The sequence below is a fragment of the Talpa europaea genome (assembly GCF_964194135.1).
Source record: "Talpa europaea genome assembly, chromosome: 3".
NCBI lineage: Eukaryota > Metazoa > Chordata > Mammalia > Eulipotyphla > Talpidae > Talpa > Talpa europaea.
In genome coordinates, this window is record NC_140069.1 from 102417518 (window position 1) to 102439672 (window position 22155).

The following is a 22155-nucleotide window of genomic DNA, read 5'->3' on the forward strand; positions in this document are numbered from 1 at the left end:
CAGTCACATACCATAGGCATATCTTCTGCCAGCATGAGTAACAATATTATTGGTGCAGGGAATGAAATTAAATGTAATAGAGATCAGAGTATTAGCTGGTGGGGCAAATATGAGTCTTATGACTCCAGGTGCTTTGTCATCTGAATAGTCTTTAACCTGAGAGAACAGCTGGCAGCACTTTTGCCAGTAACCTGGTGTTCTTAAAATGGCCTTTCCCTGAGCATTACTGTGGCCTCCTCCTGAGGGAGGTGACTTCACCTCCAAAAGAAACAGAGATGCCAAAGAAACAGAGCTCCACCAGTGCAATGGGGGGACAGTGAATGGGGATGTATCTTAGTTTGCAGGAGCAATGGTTGCATCAGCCTACACGCTCTGATTACATGTAGCCTCAATCAGCAAGTCTAATTTTAGGAGGTGTAAGACAAAAATACAGTTGAGAGAAGTGAACTAAAAATAGCCACCCCCCCCTTCTATTACAATTAACTTCCTCAGATGATAACTCTATTTCATTTAAGCAAAATTCTTTCCCTGTCAAAATTGTCATAAAGATATCTTGATGGTTACTAAGAACAATGAAAGCCTGCATTTTATTTTGATTCATTGCAGCTGTCATGACCTTCAATTTATTTCTGCTCTCCCCTAGCATTGCTGGCATTCAGTTCAGCAGATGCTACTGTTTTTCAGGGAGGGTTTGAGGTGGCCCATTTGATTAAAAATATACAAGAGTGCCATTCATGGGAGTATGCTGTATGAGTCACACATAGGGGCTCTGGTGAGTCCTTTCTGCAATTCTTAGAGCAAAATTACTTGCTTTTCTTTTCAATTCACACTGTATTTTCACATTAAATAACTAATTTTATTTCCATGAATTTTTTGAGTGTTTATTATATATTAGACATTGTGCTGAACACCGGAAGTGTTGATTTAGACATCATTTCTGCCTCAAAGAACTTACTTGGGCAAGGCAGATGCACATCAAGATGTGAAACATATTATTTCAGCAGCTGGCACTGGAATTATTCTTGAGGGACCTGTCTTTGGGAACAGATCTTGATAAAATATGCAGGAGTAGGGGGGTAATTTGAAAGCAGGGAAAAGACAAAAAAAAAAAAAAAAAAAAAAGCCTGAACTACAGGCCACAAAGCAAGGAAAAGGCTTGCTGTTTTCCTAGGAGCTTGGGTAGAGCTTGGGTAGAGCTCTTCCATGTTGGGATGATCAAAGATCATTTGAGGCCAGGAATGCCCAGCCTCAGTGGGAGGTTCTTGATGATACTTGGGGTGGAAGGCCCTCTTGTTCTGCATCCACATTTCAATAGTTTACTGTGCTTATGAATGCTTAATATTTTGAGATTTGTTTTAAGGGGGGTGAAGGAAGAAGGGGAAGGATCAGAGAAGGCTTTGACCTATGGTTTTTTTTTTTTTACTTTTACAATTTATATTTTTTTATTAATTAAATTTTTTTCTTACATTGGTGTAGTCCCCATAGTTCTCCCGCCACCATTTAACTGTGTTTCTGTATCCAAGAGTAGAGAAGAGAAGAGGATGTATGAAAGTAGGAACCTGGGAGCAAATGTGCCCATGTGTCATAAACTCCCCAGAAATTACAGTCATTTCTGGGAGACTTTGGGCTTCCCAAGGGCATCAAGTAGGGCCCTGGGCCAGGCTCCTCTAGATATAAAGGACTCAGGAAATCCTGGCTGATATCTGCTTATCTGGGTTGGTCTTCTGCATGTATGGCTCTTACACAATAAGTGGATAAGAGCTGAAGTGCAAAGAAGAATGCAAGATTTAATTCTAACCCTTGAATTAATTAGAGCTAGGCCTTCAAAGGTGAGTGTGGCTTTAATTGGCAGAACTGGAGGAAAAGATGCATTTCAGAAGAGGGAAAGCTTGAGACTTGACTGTGATACAAGGTAACATATAAACATGTGGGTAGAGGTGGAACCATGAACTATGATCAGATTCTGGAAGGCCTTAAACTTCATGCCAAGTGAATTTTGTTCTAATTCTGTGAATGTCTCACCTTGAAAGTTTAACCGAGTGGGGATTTTGAAAGCAAGAGGCCTGTTAGGAGATCATTTAAATCTGTGACTCTGAGACTTCCCGCTTCCTCCTACACACCTGAGAGTTGACCTGCTCCCACTGCTAAGAATGGAGACTGGTTTAAGTAGTGTGGGTGCCAAGGGAAGAGAATGTGAACACAGAAAGTGATGGAACTTGAGAAGGGAGGTGGGAATTAGAGATATGCTATGGAAGTAGAGTTGATAGACGATGGTAAAATTGACCAACAATTGGATGATGAGAGTGTGAATTCTTGGTTTTGAACCTGGTTGACTTTGAAAGATAATGTTGAGATCCATTTAAAAATGTCAGGTGTGCAAGTGGGGTGTGTGTGTGTGTGTGTGTGTGTGTGTTTGTAAAGTATAACCCGGGACTGCAAAATTGACTCCTCCTAAAGTGACCTAGCTAGGTTGCTTAAATGCCAGCCAGGCCCAAAATTCAGGAGATCTTTCTGCCCTGCAGGCACATTCTTGAGTTTTGCACAATAGGTAATAGGTGGCAGGGTGGCTCTATAGCCCCCCATCCTCTTGCCCCGACTCTGTCCTTTCCTGTAGGTGATGCTTGTGGAATATTTGTTGTTGAATGAACAACAGCAACAACCTCCATTTTGCAATGCCAGGACTAGGAGACCAGTTCGTACTTTTCTTGCAAGTTATGGCCAGGAAGTCCTGATTTCCTATATTTACATAAACTTATCTGTCACTGAACTATATGGAGGTATAACAAGTATTTTCCTAATAATAGAACTAAAACTTTACAAAAGAGATTTTAAAAATGTGGAAGTAAAGAGGCAAATGGGTGCGGGAATGCACCATATAGTCTTAATCCTGCCTTCCTGCTTTATTTCCCCTTTTTCTTTGTCTTGACTTATTAGTGTAATGTTTTATACTATTTTCCGTAGGTCATTTATTTCAAATATTGCTTACTTAGTTTTATTCACTGGAGATATTGCCTCTCCCTCCCAAAGTGGGTATATTTAAGAGATCAAGAAAGTCAAATGTGAATTGAATTCCTGGTATTCTGTGATCCTGGATTTATTTGATGAAAAATGAAGGAACTGCTTCACGGTGCTGGTGTATTTGAACCAGCAGAGCCTTTGTACATTCTTACTAGAGGAGGGACTGATGAAAGTGATATTTGGGCAGGACTTGTCTGGCTGGAGATTATGGGATGATAGGACTGGATGGAGAATACCTGGACGTGTTTTGCAGTGAATCAGTCACGTAGTGAAGGCCCCGCGTCACTCTGTCCCCAGAGGTTGTACTCAGCGCAGTTAATTCTTACCAGAACATGCTCATGTTAACTTCTTTGTCCACAGTAACTCCTGACCCACTAACCTTGCTGCAGATCTTCAAACTTCCTCATATTGTGAAAAGCTCACTCTAGGGCCATGAAGTGATAAAGGGTCAGAGAGACCCTGGGGCAGTAGACAAGGATGGCCACTTGGACAGGGGAGGACCTGATCATTTGTTGCCCTCAGGATATGTTAGAATCTTGGCAAGTGACACAGAGGGCTTATCACCTCAATGCAAGCCTGTGGTTAAAAAAATGAGCTAGTGTAAAAAGTCAATAAAGAGAGCCGCAGCGAGAGTTGAGGTTCAGTTTTAATGGTGTTCACTTTTTCAATCAAGGTTGTAGAAGAGATGAGAAATTTGCCCAGGTGTATTAAATTTATGGTGCAATCTCTAAATAGTAGGGTAATACTGTTTTTTCTTTATGTATTACAAGGAGAAATCATCTGCTGGCATATTGTGATGAGAGATGAGGACTTGGCTCCTTTACATCACTCCTCACTTCCTCTTCCCCTACCCTTCACTTTATTTTTGATATGTGTATCATTATCTTCACTGCCTTTTGTGGTTACCTTTGAGTATTACTCAGGGTTCTCCACAGAAATAGAATCAACAGGATATATATTTGAGGAAAATTTTTGTAGGAATTGGCCCACACAATTATGGAGGCAGAGAATCACAATTTGCAAGTTGAAAACCCAGGAAAGCCACTGGTATAATTCATTCTAAGAGCAAAGACATGCGAACTCATGTCCAGTGGCAGAAGAAGATGGCTGTCTCAGCTCAAGAAGAGAGCAAATTTGGGCCTCCCCGGTGGTGCAGCAGTTGAGCACTGGGCTGTAAAGCTGCCCGCAGCCTCTGCAGCTCCCGTTCGATCCCCGGCCACCGGGCAAGGGTCCCACATGGTGCGCAGACCTCTCCTGCCACCTGCTGCTCCCCTCAGCAGTGTATTTCGTCCTTCTGCCTGTTCTGTTCCCAGCTCTGGCTCTGGTGAGTTCTCTCACCTCCCTGCACTTCTGACTGTGCCCAGTGCTTGTATAAATAAATAAATCTTTTTTAAAAAATGATTAAAAAAAAAAGAAGAGAGCAAATTCAACCCTCTTTTGCCATCTTTGGTCTACTCAGACCCTCAGTGGATTAGAGAGGTCCACTCACATTGGTGAGGGTAACCTTTACTCAGTGTACTGATGCAAATGCCGGTCTCGTCAGAAACACCCATACAGACACACCCAGAAATCATGTTTTACCAACTATCTGGGCATCCCTAAGCCAAACAAGTTGATGCCTGGAATTGACCAGCACACTATGTAACTGTAGAGAGTGTGTTTAAATTCCTTTTGTTTTGGTCAACATTTGACATTATGCTTGGACCCTTTGCTCTCTCTCTCTTTTCTATCTTGCACTTCCCAAATGTTCTCAGCTGTATTTATTTTTACTTTTTAATTAACATAACAGCAAGATTGACTTTTACAGGAGAGGGAAACAACTCTATGTTGTTGTAGCACACATAGGAATTTATGTTACCAGCATAAGTATGGTTTCATCACCTCCAAACCTCGCTGGCGTCACCCAGTTGTAGTCACACCCAATCCCATCCTTAACCCTTGACAGCCAATGATCTGTCTATTCTCTATCACTCTAGTTTCACCTTTTCCAGAATGTCTTATACATGTAATCACACAGTGTGTGACCTCATGAGCCTAGCTTCTGTCACCTTAGCATAATGCATGTGAGATTCTTCCATATCGTTGTATATATCAAGTGTTGTTCTTTATATTTTCTTCTTACTCCACTGCTGAGTAATATTCCACAGTTTGTTAATCTCTTTACCCATTGAAGGACATTTGGTTCATTTAATGACTTAGTGATTATGGATAAAGCTGATTAAACTTTTATGTACCTGTCTTGTATGACCATAAGTCTTTATTTTTCTAGGGTAAATACCCAGGAGTGTGATTACTGGGTCATATGTTAAGTGTATGTGTGTGTGTCTGACTTTATGTGAACTGCCAGTTTGCTAAAGTATCTGTACCATTTCACAATCCCATCAACAATGTTTGAGGTTCCATTTGTTCCACATTTTCTCCAGCATATAGGTTTGTCAGATTTTTGTTTTGTTCTACTTAGCTGTTCTGAAAGGTGTGTGGTGGTAACTCATCATAGTTTTAATTTGCATTTTCCTAGTGGTTAATGTTACTGGACATCTGTGCTCAAATCTGCCTTCTATATATCCTTTTTAGTGAAATATCTGTTTAAGTCTTTTCCCTTTTTATTTTAAACTGGGGTTTTTGATTACTAACTATTGAATTTTGAGTTCTTTATATATTTGGGATACACATTCCTTGTTGCATGTGCAGTTTGAAAATATTTTCTCCCAGTATGTATTTTGTCTATTCACTGTTTTGACAGCATCTTTCCCGAAACAAAAGCTTAAAATTTTTGACAAAGTCCAACTTAGTAATTTTTTTTTTCTTTTATGGGTTGTTCTTGAGGTGTCTTGCCTAAGAACTCTTTGCTTAACCCCAGGTTTTAAAAATGGCATAGTTTGGGCAGCTCTTCTGCCCTCTGTGACTATGCGGGTGTTTCTTTTCACAAACCTTTTCCCTTTGCAAAAAAAGCAGCGGCAGCTCTTTCAACCTGGAGTGCTGTACAATTGTCTATTCTTTCCTTTTCCTTATAAGCCTGTCCTTTTAAAATTTAAAAAAAAAAAGTTATAGTTTTAGGTTGGAATGTATGGTTCATTTTGAGTTAATTTATTATGAAATATGAGGCTGCGCATTAATGGTGGTGTGATTGGCTTATGGATGTTGAATTGTTCCATAAGCCTTTCTTCACTAAATTGCTTCTGCAGTTTTGTCAAAAATCAATTGACTGTGGTTGTGTGGGTTTACTTTGAACTCTCGTCTATTCCATTGATCTGTGTATCTATCCCTTTGTCGATATAACACCATCTTGATTAATGTAGCTTATAGTGAATCTTAAATCAGTTTGAGTACTTCAGCTTCATTTTTGCAAAATTATTTTGGTTATTCTGGTTCCTTTGTCTTTCCATATAAATTTTATTATCAGCGTAACTATATTTAAAACTCTATTATAATCTTGATTGAAATTGCGTTGAATTTGTATATAAGTTGGAGACTCCTCACCTTTACTCTGTAGAGTTCTCTGATTCATGAACACAGTATCTTTTCATTTATTCAGGTTTTCTTTCTTTCGTCAGCATTTTAGTATCCATCTCCTGTACATATTTTGTTTGATTTATGCATAAGTATTTTGTTTGTACTTGGAGCTATTTTAAGGTATTGCGGAGCTTTTAAAATTCCGGATTGCAGTTATTTATTGCTAGTATGTAGAAATATGATTGATTTTTGTGTGTTGACTTTGTATCCTGTGACCTTACGAAACTCACTTATATTTGTTCTCGGAGTTTTGGGGTCTTGAGATTGTCTACATAGAATATCATGTTGTTTATGAAAAGGGACAACTTTATTTCTTTCTTGCCAATCTGTATGCCATTTATTTCTTTGCTTACCTTATCATACTTGCTAGGGCTTCTACTATGGTGTTGAATAAGAGTATTAAGTAGGAATATCCTTGCATTGTCTCTAATCTTAGGGGGGAACTATTTCATCATTAAGTACAGTGTGGGAAATAAGGGCACTGACCCCACACACAGTTGAAAATCGATATATAACTTTGACTCCCCCCAAATATAACTACTAATAGTCTGCTATTGATCAGAAGCCTTATTAATGACATAAACAGTTAGTTAATAGTATTTTGTATTTACTCATCAAGTGGAAGTGGATAATCATAGAAGTCTTCATCCTTGTCTTCTTGTTGAGTAGACAGAGGAAGAAAAGAGGAGGGCTTGGTCTTGTGGTCTCAGAGAAGGAAGAAGGGGTGACAGGAGAGGCAGAAATATATCACTATTTCTGTGGGATACCTTTACTTTTTCATTTCTCTGAAAGTGTTTATATACAGTTCCAATCTTTCTTCACAGTTTGTTTTAGTTCCAGTGCCCATATCCCAGAAAGGTCCATATTGTAAAAGAAATCAAAAGCAGTCTTGAATCATCAGAAATCTGCTAGATTGTCTAATGTCAATTTGTTATCAGCTGGCATTGCTTCTTCTGTTTTCATCCTCATCACCTGGCACTGGTTCAGAGCACTATTTTGCATTAAGTCATCTACTGTTAATTGCTCTGCAGTGATGTCTACCCACTTCTAAGTGGACACAGGAATTCCAAATCCTTGTTATTCAAAGGTCAGTTGTTCAACTGTTAGCAGTAGTGTCCTGTTGATGACCTTTATTAGGCCGATATTTCCTTCTTTTCCTACTAAGATGAGAGTTTTTATCATGAATGGATGCTGAATTTTATCAGATGTTTTTTCTGCATCAATTGATGTGATTGTATAGTCTTTCGTCTCTAAACTGTGAGAATGGTGCGTTTTCCTGCTTGCTTTTCCTATATTGAGCCTGCCTTGCATTCCCAAAATAAGATATATCTATCATACTCTGTAGAGTTCTCTGATCCATGAACACAATATCTTTTCATTTATTCAGGTCTTCTTTCTTTCATCAGCATTTTAGTGTTCATATCCTGTACATGTTTTGTTTGATTGATGCATAAATTTGATTTATGCATATCTTATATTGCATGATACAGTCAGGCAATTCCTTTCTATTATGTTACCACAGTTAAGGATTTCCTGTTTTGCTTCTAAATAGTCTCTAAAAATATAGACCTATAGAGGTGAATAAACTTGCTAAAGTTATGCCACTAATAAATGGCACATCTGGGATCCCATTCAAGATGATGGGATTTGATCCCTCCTTTTACTTGCAAGGAAGTGTTTTTTCTCACTGATGGAAGGCTGATGTGCCTCTCCAGTTGTGACATACTCTACCAAGACCACTTGCAAACTGCCCACTAGAAAACTGTTCCTAGATGCTTCCTTAAGGGAAGATCCAGCTAAAACAGAATTGTAAATTGTAAAACTAACCCTTGAGTTCAACTTTTTCCTCTACACCACACTTCTTAACAATTGGTCAGGAAATATGTTTTTGGCATCCCAACTTTTGGTATCCCAAAAGAAGTCTAGGGAAAAACAAATGATGTCAAGATCATGGACCTACAGAGATGTTAGGTGGGGCAAAGCAGACCCACTGCAGACCAAAGGACTCTTTATGTGCCAGATAGGGAAGGGAGAATCTGCCACTCTCATCTATAGGGTCCAGACCTGGGTTGAATCCAAGGGGAATGATGACTTACAGAGCATATATGTTTAGCAGAAACGGTCTGGTAAATTAGGGTCCCAAAGCAGAGAGGGTTGGAATCCAATCCAAGTCCAACCCAGAGGGTTCTATTGTCCTCTCTACTGTTCCCCTGCAAAAGACCGAGAAAAGCAACTATGAGACTAGAAAGCCTGGATCCAATTACATTATCCTCTATAATAGGTGCAGTATTTTGAAAACATCTTGAACTTCCTAGAAATTTTGGAATTTTCCCCTTTTGGTTATTTTTGTTACCTTTGCCTCCTTTCATATTTAAGTACTGTTCATAATTCTTATCTCCATCAGAATCAACAAAGAGAGGCCAAATGCTGAAAAGCCTGCATTTTACCCTGCAGCCAGCAGGGAGATGTGAAAGGAGAGTAGGGGGGGCCGTGGACCAGCAGGGTTGGCCCAGGGGAGGTTCTGTGTTACCTGACAAGGGAGTTTCAGCTGCAAGCTATTTACATTTGAGGGTATCAGCCCCACAGCATAGGGTTACTCTGCACAGTTTCCATTTTAAGTGCTCTCAGTCTTCCCCTGCCAAGACGGCTGCTGGCTCACGTTTAATGCACTAATCAGGCTGTTCTCAGAGTCCATCATTCAACCTTGGCCGTCCTTTCTGACCCTGGCAAAGTCCGGCACTTTGTTCCTCAGGCCCCAGCTTTCTTAGAAATGACAACCTCTGCCCTCCTGTTCTCCTCTTCCTCACTCCCCTCCTCTTCTTTTCATCCTGACATCCCTTCCCTGCCCCCTCTGTCCTGTCTGATTGTCACACTCCTTATGAAGCAACATCTACTTTGGTTTGCACATATTTCCTGGGTTTTGCCTTCACTGTTTCCCTGACTGATGTCATTCCTGAGTTGCTGTGCAATGTGGTGGTATGAGAGCTGGGCTCACCTCTTCGCGCTCCACTTACTGGCCATGATCACCTGCTTCCCCTCCTTGCATGTCTGTAAACTAGACATAATACAACACCATGGGGTTGTTCAAGTGCCCTTTAAATGAACTAATACACGTAAAGTGTCTTCCCATTTCTTTCTGTTATTGAAATTGTCACCTTTTGCATGTTACAGCACCATCACTCACACTCCAAAATTATTTCCATGTAAGTACTAGAGAGGAGCCAGGTCTCAGGGAAAGTTGCTGTTTCAAATGAAAGTGAGGCTGGAGCCTTTGGGAGCTTTGAAGTTCCAGGCTGGGATGAATGAGAGAAAGCCTTTCACGGAAAGAAGAATGTGGGTCTGATAAGTGTTATCTCATTAGTTTGCAAATTCATTTGCTGGGTTGCATGGCATGCTTCTTCTTGGTAGTAATTTTTGTCTAAAAGCAACAGAAGATATGAAACTTCAACCCGTTTTTGAGACACTGTTCGAAGTATATGTTATTTATCAGCAATTTCTAGTGTCAGGACCTACATTTGCAGGGCTGGCCTCTTTTGTTGTTATTGTTGAATTTACAGGATATTTCCATGTCCAATGTAAGTTTTAAAATAAGGTTTTCTGAATTTAAATTTTCATCTTAAAGGCTTGGGAATAATGGCAGCATCCAAAAAGAGAGAGTGTGGAATGAGATTCCCATATCTAGTGAGAGAGTAACCCAGGGATAAAAATCAGGAAGAGGGTTTGTAGAACCAGGGCTGTGGGGTAACCTTCAAAGGTAGCAACTTCTCTTCCCACACCAGCAGGTTTTGTCAGAGCAGGCAGATGTCAAAGATTTAGGGATTAAGGTTTAGATGGCGTTTACTTCAACAAAGCACTGATAGATTACTCACATGATTTAAAAAAAAAAATTAAAAGTTACATATGCTGGTACAAGGAAAGGGCATGGCTCCAATATTGGATACTAAGAGCTCCCACTCAAAATGAAAGGCCAATAAATACATAAAAGCCACAATATTTGGTGAGGTGTGTAGTGGTGCAGAGAACTACAAACATCTTGTTTGGAGGGGCTGCACAACGCACGAGGAAAAGATGAGTTAAAGAAGTTTTAGAAAAACCAAGAGATGATTTTGTAAATCAAACTTTTTTTTATGTCGAGCTTAAAAGAAAAATTTGGCAGATATGGGGGATTGGGTGGGGTGGGGCATTCTAAACGAGGCAGAAGCATGATTACAGGCTTGGAAGTAAAGAAATACAGGAGAAATCTAGAGCAAATCTCATCAAGAAATAGAAAACAAGTTTGCAGAATTCCTTGTGGTAGTTGGGCTCGATTTCTCGATGGGTACAGAGTTCTGAAGGGTCACTTAGAGCATTTTGAGAAGGAAGTCAGATAATGAGGGTGGCCTCAAAGATATAGTAGGAACTTAGTTTGGGAGACAGCCTGGAGGGGCCCATCCAGAAAATAACGATATAGAGATATAGATACAGATACAGATGTAGGTACAGATATTGATGCTATAGGTCTGTATATATACACACACGATATACAGAGCACACACACTCCCTAAGAACAGGATCCTGGCAGTCTTGCCCACATGGGAGACCACACTCCCAACCCTATGCCAATAACCCAAATAACCATTGGATTATGTTAACCAATGGGGTTGCTCTTCTAATTTTTTATCTTTTCAGGCCTTCTCTCCAGCAGTTACAAATTACAAATTCATGTTACTGTGGCACAGATGCAAAAAAAACCCCACATGCATTTACTTAAAGATATGTTTTTGTCCAGTGTCTGATCTACTATTTATACAGTGACTGCCGTATTCATTTTTTGTCCCTGAAGTAACTAACTCTCTAATCCCCGCCTCTAAAACCTGTGCTGTCAGCCCGTGAGATGTGTGCGCACATCTCAGAATTCTCTCTCTCTCCCATATGTCTTCATTTCTACTCTTTTCATTCACATCTTGTATTCCTTTTTTTTTCTTCTGATTTTTCCTTTGCAAAGGAATTCATGTTGGAATCAAAATTCTCTCTGGTGCTAAAATGAGTGCCAGAAATCTAGCTTGTTGTTAGGAAAAGATCACCAGACAGTAGAACTGCTTTATTACGCTGCTGTGGGCAGAAAAAGGCTGGCATTTATCAGTAAAATTAGAGTAATAGGTAAAATCAGAGTACTGTACAGAAATGTGGTCAAGCGCAACAGACCATATTAATGAGGACTTTGAGTTTCTTTTTCTAAGACAGCTAGAAAATCACTGAAGTTTTTTTTTTAAAGATTTATTTTTATTTATTTATGCATACAAGAACTGGGATGTAGGCCAGAGGTGAGGGAGGAGGGAAGATTCACCAGAGATAGAGTGGGGAGCACGACAGGCGAATCCACTGAAACACACTGCTGAGGGGAGCATCAGGTAGGACAGGAGAGGTCTGCTGCGCCATGTGGTCAGCTCCCTGGCCGGGGATCAAACTCAGGCCACAGTGGCTGGTAATAGCTTGGTAGCTATGAGACTTAACCCCTGTACTACCAGGGAGGCCCACCCACTGCAGATTTTGAGAGGAGCGATCTGATCTGGGTGGCAGGTGCTCTGCTAAAGATAAGTATGTTGCTCTAGGAACAAAAAAGAGCTCCTCACCTTGCCTTCCAGGATCAGGAGGCTTCCTGGAAAACAACCAAGAAAGAGCAGAAAGATTAGCTGGAGCTCAGGTCCAGACCTGTGCCCTGGTAGGGAATGCCCAAGGACTAGTTGCCAGTCTGGCCTCGTCCCTAAGGGCCTTCTGCCGTGTGAAGGGATTTGAGCTTGATCCAGAGGCAATGGGGATCAACAAGAGTTTCACAACCGGGAGTGGCGTGACTTTACACAGATCACTCTGGTGTGGTGAGGGCAAGAAGGCAGGAAGTCCAGGTGATGGAATCCAGAGGTAATGTCGCCTACGTTGAGGGGGCATCGCAAGGGCGGAATAAAGGAGCCCAATTCCAAGGAAATTACTCAGGAAAAACCAAGAGAAGTTTGTGATGGAGAGGCTGCTGGGAATGCAGGAGCGCAACGAGACTGAAATGACCTCCAGGTCCTTGGGCAAGAGGTGGCTGCTAGCATGTTGTAGCAAAGGCCGTGTCAGCAGATGAAATGACACCCTGATGGGTGGACTTCTTTATGGATGTAGAAAATAGTACCAGACTCAACAATGGTCTGTAGCTCCAACAAAAATGCCCCTCAATCCACTTGACCCCCAGATAAGCGAAGTAGCACCCTATATGGCAACTCTGTGTTCCATCTGTGTGACCACAGTCTGTATACAGTTGTTTAAGACACCGGGCTTTAGAGAAGGAGATTAGAGGAACCATTCTTTTAGCCCGCAGAGCCTAATTCCTATCTGGATTTCTAAAAATGAGACATAAAGTGGTACATGCCACTATTTCTTATTCTGGAACAGCTTGATTTATTATATACACGTGGGGTATAGGAACACCTTATCAGGCCTGATAGAGGAGAGTTATTCTGAAAATATTTCCTGTCTCTCTTTTGGATCCCAGGCCATCTGTGTTGGCCTACATAAAGATAGCAGTGTTAGGATTCAGATGTTGGGGTTTGGTGCATGGCGTTCTCAGGTCCTTCTGAGAAAAATTTCTGCAGTTTCCCCTTTGGTGGCATAAGGTGAGTTTTGTTTTTTTTTTGTTTTTTTTTTTAAGGAAAAAGATGTTTCCATGGGCATGAATAGGCAAAGCATGCATTTTTTTTAAATAAATTTTTCTATTTTTTTTTAATTTGATTTTTTTTTAAAAGATTTATTTATACAAGCACTGGGTACAGTCAGAAGTGCAGGAGGGTGAGAGAATTCACCAGAGCCAGAGCGGGGAGCAGAGCAGGCAGAAGTGTTATAGGACAGGGAGAGGGGCAGCCCAAACCCCGCAAACCTGCCTATTCTAAATGGGTTCTGCCATCTGCCGCATCAACACAAAACACATGAGACTAATGGGAAGGATCTTTAATAAAACTAGGAAACAATACAGATAAGGCAAAGAGTCTAGTTTCTAAATGAAGCACCCAAAGTTATCCGTCCCCTCGTGGGTAAAAGTCCATCCATATGGGATCGGCCCAGAACAAGGCCCCAAAGCCTGCTACAAGTCTAAAGCATCTTCCAGTGGGGACCCACAGAAAAGGGTCACAAACAACCGGACAAGCCCGGAAGGAAAAGAGCAAAATCAACATCAAGATAAAAGCTGCCATTGTCACCTCCCCATGGGTCTCACCCACATCTGTACCACCCAGTCTACGACCAAAAGACAAGCGCAGTTTCTTCACGTATCTCTAGGCTCCATGCGCCTCCTCCAGGTCTCCTTCTGGCTCCATCCTGCTTCCTTCCTCAGACTCTTCTGCAGCTTCTCCTCTTCCTGCTCAGCTCCACCCTCCCTTGGGTGGGCCAGGGAACCTCCCCCTTTCCTGGGGACCACCCTGTTACAGAAGGACTGAAGTACACTGCTGAGGGGAGCAGCGGGCTGCAGGAGAGGTCTGCGCGCCATGTGGGACCCTTGCCCCGCAGCCGGGGATCAAACGGGCGCCGCAGAGGCCATGGGCAGCCTCACAACCCAGCGCTCAATCACTGTGCCACTGGGGAGGCCCAAAACATGCATTTTAAAGGTTTATTATGGTAAAGAAAAGAAAATGCCACCTGCATAGATACTGGCAGGCATGGATTTGCATTTGAAAGGGACAGTTTAAGAAAGACACCAGGAGAGACACAGTGGGCAGCCTTAAAGGACTAGATCTGGTTTTGCCAGAGCAAGAGGAATCCTTCTACAATGTTCTTTGAGGAAATTACAGTGAAATTAGCTGGCTTGGAGTCAGGTTGGGTTGGTCTTAAGTGACTGATAATCCTCTCTGTCCCTACCACAGATTTCCTGGAAACTTCCATAACCTGTTTTCGTTAATCATCCCTACCCCACTCATTTTTTGTCCTTGTAATAACTTCCATCCCGGATTTTTCTACTCTAGGTTTCCATGAGTAGCTGCAGTGATATAGCAACAAAGTATGTCTTTCTCTGTCCCACCAGATATACTCTCCCGTTTCTTTAATTTTTCCTCTAGGCTAAAAAACCCTGCCTAATAAACCCTGCCTTTTTACATTCCAAGGGAAAGGAGCTTCACTACAAAGATAGCATCAGAATTCCTGACCCCAGGAATTGATGGCGAAAGTAAGCTGGTGTCAAACAAAATCACCAGATGCTTGTGTCGTGTCGGAAGAATGAACACGCTGAGCCCTGCCCACTCCTCCCTTTGCTCCCTTGTAACTCTAGAAAATACCCCTGCCCTCTGCCAAAGTGCAGGATGGTTGGTCGTTGAGATAATAGTCTGCTGCCCTCCTCAATTTGTCGACACATTTAACAACTTTCCTTCTCATCAAACTTCGTTTCCTTTTATTGGCCAAGGGAACTAAGACCTCTGGCATCCTGGAATCAGCAGGATGGAGGCAATACCATTTTGGCTGTCCTTAGAAATCAGAATCGGTAATGAGATGGGAGTACCTGGGTTGCTGATACCTGTCTGCCCCCAAGTTTGGAGGAGACAGGAGGAAGCTGAGGGCTGGCCTATTGAGCAGGCTGGAAACCTGGGTATTTCTTTTTGGTTTTACAGGCACATTGGAGAAGCCTCCTTTAGGAGACTGCAAAGCTGAATTTTTTTTTCATTTATTTTATTTTATTTTTAAACAATATTTGCTTCTCCCCACCCCCTCAGATTGAGTCCCCACAGAATTTCCTTACCCAAGGCACCCGTGCACCATCACCACAGTCCCCTGTGCTCCTCCCTCTCCCCCTTTCATCCCTCTCCCTTCTCCCCTGCAGTATGTCTCTGGTTTATAATTGTCTGTTTTTGCTTTGTTGTGTATTGTACTGTTATTTTTTTTACACTGATGTCTTATTTGGTTCCCTTATATTCCTGTTATAAGTGAAACCATCCAATATTTTTCTTTTTCCTTCTGGCTTATTTCACTGCACATAATTCCTTCTAGCTCCATCCATGTTGCTGCGAATGGCATGAGTTTATCTTTTTTGATCTCTGAGTAATATTCCATTGTGTATATATACCAAGTCTGTGAAGCTGAAATACTGGAATACGATTTAGATCATTCTTGAGAGAGACAACCTGCTAGAGTTGTATGGACAGGATAGATTTTTATTAGTGACAGGGTGACAAATAGCAGGACATGCATTTCAAAGATTTGATCTGGGCTGGACTGCCACCCTGGATCCCCCAAATTATACATGGAAAGCTTGTCTAATTTATCCAGACAGGATGGAATCCTCACCCTACTTGACTAGGTGAGGACTGCCTTTTAGTTTTTGCCCTTCTAATCTTACTGGTTGGCTTGTTTTTCAGTCTTTGCTTGACTAGGAAATCTCCTGCTTTGCATCTTTATAGGGTCAGGGTTATTCCACTTGAAGCTTGCTGTAGAACTGAGTCAACAAAAAATTGTGTGTGGAACCCAACAAATTGTCACACAACAATCATGTTAGCCAGAAAGAATAAGAGCAAACTTTGAAAGAATGTTTTGGTTCCGTGTGTGTGTGTGTGTGTATGTGTGTGTATAGTGTGGAGGTTGGTGGAATATGCCGTGAGAAATGTATCTAGGAGTGACTGCCTCTCCCATCATATTTTTAGTAAAGCTGCCCATAATCAGGATTTTCATAGAATAAAAAGATCTAATGAATTTTGGAAATCTGTCCTGTTTCTGCATCCGTGACCATGGTAACAAGATTTCTTAGGATTGTAGATTTTTAGGAAAGCAAATTTTGGATGGTTTGTTAACAAATATTGCAGATGGAGAGTAGAAACAACTGTCATTTTGTAATACGACCTTCAATGTGCAAATGAATGGATGTGTCCTTACATGTCCTTTTGTATGAAAACCATTTAACCTAAGTATATCTGGTCACCATAACCATGAACTGTTCTGCCTTACAGAAGATTAAAGGATACCATATTAACATCAGGGGAGGGAGAGCCCTCTAGTGGAAATCACCAAGCAGACAGTGTCACCGCAAAGAAAGCCATAAAGTCAGAGAAGGAATGTGAGATTTAGTCCAGAGAATTGAACTGCATCATGTAAATGTGATGTGACTCTTCGCATCCTCCTGCTGATTTGGAAGCTATTGATCAACCATTCAGTCATGTGGAATCTCAAGAATATATTGAGGGCTATGCTAAGTAGATACTAAGATGAAAATCAATATTCCAAGGACATGAAATGTTCTTCGTAGCCTCACCAGAAAAGCCTGGAATGGGCAAGGTCAGGGAGTGGGGATGCATTTTGGCAATAAATAAAAAAGTTGTGTCTTAATTAGATACGATGACCACCACCCACTGCTCCCAGGGATCATAACAGATGGATTTGCTCACCATTCTATTTGCTTCTTTAAACAGAAAAATGCCATTTTAACCCTCATCTTCTGCAAGGTTAGCCCCGATTTAGACTTTGACTATCATAATTCACTGTGCTATTTATCTTGTAACTAGGAAGATTATAAAGCACTTCCCCCCCCACAAATCTCTGGATATCAAACATGCTAGATTTTTACAAAAAATTCATACCCTCTTGGTTATATTTCTGTTGGTCCCTTATTCCTGTCATTAATTATTTATAAATAAAATGAGAGGAGACTTTAATAATCTGAAAACTTACAGCTTAAGATGAGTTATTGATATTAATGGCTTACACAGTCTTCTTAAAACATGCAGTATAGGAAATCCCTGGGTATACACTAAAAACACAGATGTAACATTAGGGTCAGGGCTCTTGCTCATAGTTCTGTTGTTGACTCTCATCCATGAGCCCTTCCAGGGGGTTGAAAAGCATGTTTCCAGACAATAGAAATCTGATGTTGAAGCTTGTACCCTTCTAAGCTTGTGTAACATGCACCACCAGTCCCGTAGAGTCAGCCAGTGAAAATGCACACTCAGCTAAAACCACAATTCCCTTTGTTTCGAGTCTGTGACTGTCTAGTCAGCAAACCTGGTTTATCATTTTCTCAACAGAAATGGCTGTAGCGTGGGTTTTAAACCTTCTATACTTCAAGGACTATCTAAGGTTTCATATCTTCTTTGCAGTCTGTTCAGCCTGGCAAATATGGCCATTTCTGAACTCCCAGAGGTCTCCCTCCTTGTGGGACTCACATGGACATTCAGTCAAATGCTGCATTGTATAAGTGGCTTCACTCTTTGCATGTATGTCCTGTCCCACAGGACACACACATGCTTTTGAGGACAAGACCAGTGCACTGTACATTCTGGGTCTAGTTCAGCCATTCATTGTTCACTCACTCATTCACTCACCCAGGAAATAGTTACTAAGTCTATCTGAGTGTCACTGCACAAGGGGAAGGGACCCAGAGGTCCCTTAGTCCAATTCCATCCCCAACCCGGACAGTAGATAAGCTGGTAATGAACCAGCCACTCTATGCTGCCCCACATGCTAGGAACCAAGGGGCTCTCCTCCCAAAGCCAGGAGAGAGCTCTTGAGACTCTGATCTAGATTGAAAAGAGGACCTTACAGACACCGCAGGGAGGGCAGACAAGGAGTTAGTGTTTACTAATCAGTAAAACAACAAGGAAAGAACTCCAGGGAGACTTCTCTGGGTATAAGAGACTCTCTGAGTTGCCAGAATGAGAGGTCTATATAGGTTTTAGGGCTTGGATTTGAGAAGAGAGGAATTAAACTTTTTGCCCGAGAAAGCAAGGAACATGCGCTTGGTCCAAAGTCCATTTGTTCATCCGAGTGTGGTCCATTCGTTGTTGCTAATTGTGGGCACCCATCAGCTGTGACTTGGAGGCTGTGTGGCGCCCAGCACCATGTCACAGGGGACGTGCATTATGTATGCCCTCAGCCCCAGTGTGAACTGGCCTGATCTCAGGGTCCATCATTCCCTTCTGTGGCAGTCAGGGGACTCGATAGGCTATGAGGAGATAGCTCAGGAATGCACAGTCTCAGGGGAAAAAATAGCAATAAAAACAATGAGCCAGGGCCTCCCCGGTGGCGCAGCAGTTGAGCGCTGGGTTGTGGGGCTACCCGCAGCCTCTGCAGTGCCGGTTTGACCCCCGGCCGCTGGGCAAAGGTCCCACATGGCACGCAGACCTCTCCTGCCGCCCACTGCTCCCCTCAGCAGTGTACTTCATCCGTCTGCCTGTTCTGCTCCCTGCTCTGGCTCTGGTGAATTCTCTCACCCTCCTGAGCTTCTGACTGTACCTAGTGCTTAAATAAATAAATAAATAAATAAATAAATAAATAAATAAATAAATCCTTTAAAAAAAAAACAAAAAACAATGAGCCAAAGAGATTTAAGGCAGCAGGTGTCTGGGCTTAGAGTTATATCTGTTAACCTCATGTTTACCAACTTGCCCATAGGAACAGCAAAGTTCTGTCCTTGTCCTGGGACCCTTCCCTTCCTGTCTCATGGAGACATGTCCTGCTCTACTCTCTGGAAGTATATTATTAGTGAGCAGAACCTACAGGACTCTTTATGATAAAGAGAAATGTAGGCTGATAAACCTTAACCTCATAACCACAGGTAAGAATTTTCCACAATGGAAAATTATGCCTTGTACTGAAAACTACAAAGGAAAAGAGAATATCGTGTCCCAAGGGAGACCAGTGGGTGTTGTTATTTAGATTTGGGTTTTGCAAAGACCTTCAAAGCGATGATGTTTAAGCTGAAAACACCTGGTATTCCCTATACAGCAGGTGCTAGGAAGTATTTCTTGCCATGAGAAATGTTTATCCAGCTCTCAGATCATGTAGTATAAACCTACATGATAAGGATCCTTCTGGTTATGTCTTCCAGTGCAAGCCCATCCCTCTTCTTATTTGCCACCAACTCAGATGTTCTGTCTGGTGCTCCCTACTTCTGATAATGAATGGGGACAAGTGTCGGCTCAAGTTATAATGGAAGTGAAGCATTTGGACTTCTGTGCTGCTTACAGAGTTAGGACAAAGATTAGTCTCGACTGCATGGATGGCGTATTTTAGTAGTCCATGGACTACTTATTCTGGCCATAGCACATTGCTTCAAAGTGAGAAAGCATGCAGCCTTTGGAACTGAGCATTTGAATCTGGGTTTGAACCTAGTATTGTGATCTTGAGCAATTTCAGTCTCCGTTTCCTCATCTGTAAAAATCAGGGCAAGCTCACAAAGTTTCATGAGCATTAATGTAACACACCCAGGCACAGAGGCTAGGCAGTCATTAAATTTCTGACCTTCCTTCCCCACCCCCAGTTTTCTGATCTCTCTGGGCTCCAGTTTCCTTTGAACCTCCCAGTTCAGTTCTCTGCTCTATGTTTGCATGATCACTACCCCTCCCTTTAAACCAGTTCCTGCAGGCTGAATCTGCTTCAGTTATAAGACAGAAGGGAGGATATGAGAACTGGGGTCTGAGCCCCACTTAGAGCCACTCAGGAGGATAGCGCAGAGCATGACAGGGCAACATTACCAACTCCTGTCATCAAACTGGGGGCAGCAAAGGATGTGGTCCAAGAGGGGACCTGGGGACACCAGGAAGGGTGATGGTTCAGAACTGGAACAAGAGTCAGGACAGACAGAAGTCCTGTCTCGTAGGTGGTGAGGAGAGTGCAGAAAGGGGCTGTGATTCAGGGCACTTTAAGACTGGAAGGCTGAGCACAGCAGAGAGCCCATTCTAGGTCCCTAGGGAGACAGTTGTGAGCAGGGAGGAAGTAAGTCTCCAAGACTGGTGGGCAAGTCACTCACTGGTCAGATCAACCTGAGGAATTGTGCTGGGAGGCTGACAAGGAAGAGGAAGAGCATGGGAGAACTTTACAGCAGACAGAAGTTTTGGCTTATCTGCAAATTATTATCAATTATGCCATTATAATCAAATTCCTCTGCTTCCCTTACAGCTAAGTGCAGATCCTCCCAGCTTGAGGAAGGTAGATCCCAAAGGTCGGAGTGCACTGTTGGCCGACATCCAGCAAGGAACTCGCCTACGCAAAGTCACGCAGATCAATGACCGCAGTGCCCCACAAATCGAGAGTAAGTGAGCAGCCAGATCAGCCTGCTGTGAGCCAAGTCCAGGCTGCCTGAGGCTCAGCCAGATATCCCAGCTTGCTCAGGGCAGGAGCCACGCTACTACCCAGAAAACACAGCAGGCCCTCTCAGACCTGCTTAATGTCCGGTCCACATGGGTGAGCAAGTCAGGGGCTTCCCGTCTGGTCCACAGACAGTTTGTAGCATCTCTTCCATCTTTTTCAATTACTTTTCATGGTGAGATAACTTTTTTAATTGTGATAAAATGCACATAATATAAAATCCACCATTTCAACCATTTTAAAATACTCAGTTTTGTGGCATTTATATATTCACACTATTGTTGAACTATTACCTCTATCTGATTCTGGAACATTCCCATCAGCCCAAAGGGAAACTCTGTATGCATTAGTAACCACTCCCCATGACTCCATCCCCCAGTCCTTTCTATCTCTGTGGTTGTACATATTTTGGGTATTGCATATAAGTGGACTCACAATATTTGTCCTTTTCTGTCTGGCTCCTTCCACTCAGCATACTGTTTTCAGAGTTCACCCACGTTGTAGTATGTGACAGTACTCTAGTCCATTTTATTGTTAAAGAATACCGGCTAACCCTTGAATGAGTTTAAACTGTGAGAGTCCACTTACATGCAGATTTTTTCAATAATTACATTGGAAAGCTTTTTGGAGATTATCAGTGCATGAGTCATTATGGATGAGTAAATACGGGTTTATTTTTCACATTATCTTTCATTCTGATGTCTAGTGTTAGTAAAGCATATAACAGTTACAGTGTTTATATCCTATCAGGCAGTATTGATATAGTTGCTGATAAAGATGATTCATCTTGTAAATAGATTATGTAAACTTAGGGTATCGATAAACACAGTTAAGTACTATATGATTTTAATAACATCATCTCTTACTTTGTTACAAGACAATATATAACACACAGGAATACAGGGTGTGTGTTCATCAATTGTTTATGTTATCAGTAAGGCTTCCAGTCAATATCAGGTAATTCATAGTTATGTTTTGTGGGAGTCAAAAATCATACTCAAATTTTTGAATCCTCTAGGGTAGTTGGGGGTGTCAGCACCCCAACCCCCATGTTGTTCAACCGTGTTTTGTTATGTAGGCATACCACATTGTGCCTACCCACTGGGAGGTAACATTTAAAGACCATGTACACTGTGTCAACATAGTCCTCACACTCAATGAGAGAAAAATTAAAACAGCAATAAAAAATATAGCTTTGATCTTCACAAGGAAAAAGAAATTCAGAGTTCTCTTACAGGAGCATAGACTGCAGCTTCTCTGTCTTCCAGAGTATAACAGAATAGAGGTCGCACTGTGCTTGGGCCAGATGGCCCATGCTGAGCCCTGATTCTGCTCCCAAACAATTCTAGGAACCTTGCTGAGGCTGTTCATCTACAAAACAGGGGAGATAATAATACCTGCTCTTTTGTATTCGTTCAAAATTGTCAGAGGTTGAAATAACAAACTATTTATCAATATCCTCATGTATTTTAAAATGACACATGCGGTAAGTCTCTAAGATAGTCCTAAAAATATTCACACAGTATCTGCAATTACATGTTAATACACAGGAAT

The 22155-nt window shown here is 41.8% G+C and overlaps 1 protein-coding gene across 1 annotated transcript in view; it reads left to right on the plus strand.

Annotated features, from left to right (window-relative positions):
- The window catches only part of WIPF3 (WAS/WASL interacting protein family member 3), a gene marked incomplete at both ends in the record, with an annotated part of 64310 nt that overhangs the window by 17724 nt on the left and 24431 nt on the right, over positions 1–22155 (plus strand). Inside the window, one exon of the mRNA XM_084230599.1 lies at positions 20413–20545. Coding sequence (XP_084086725.1) covers positions 20413–20545 — 133 coding nt within the window. The remainder of the gene's footprint in view (positions 1–20412; positions 20546–22155) is intronic.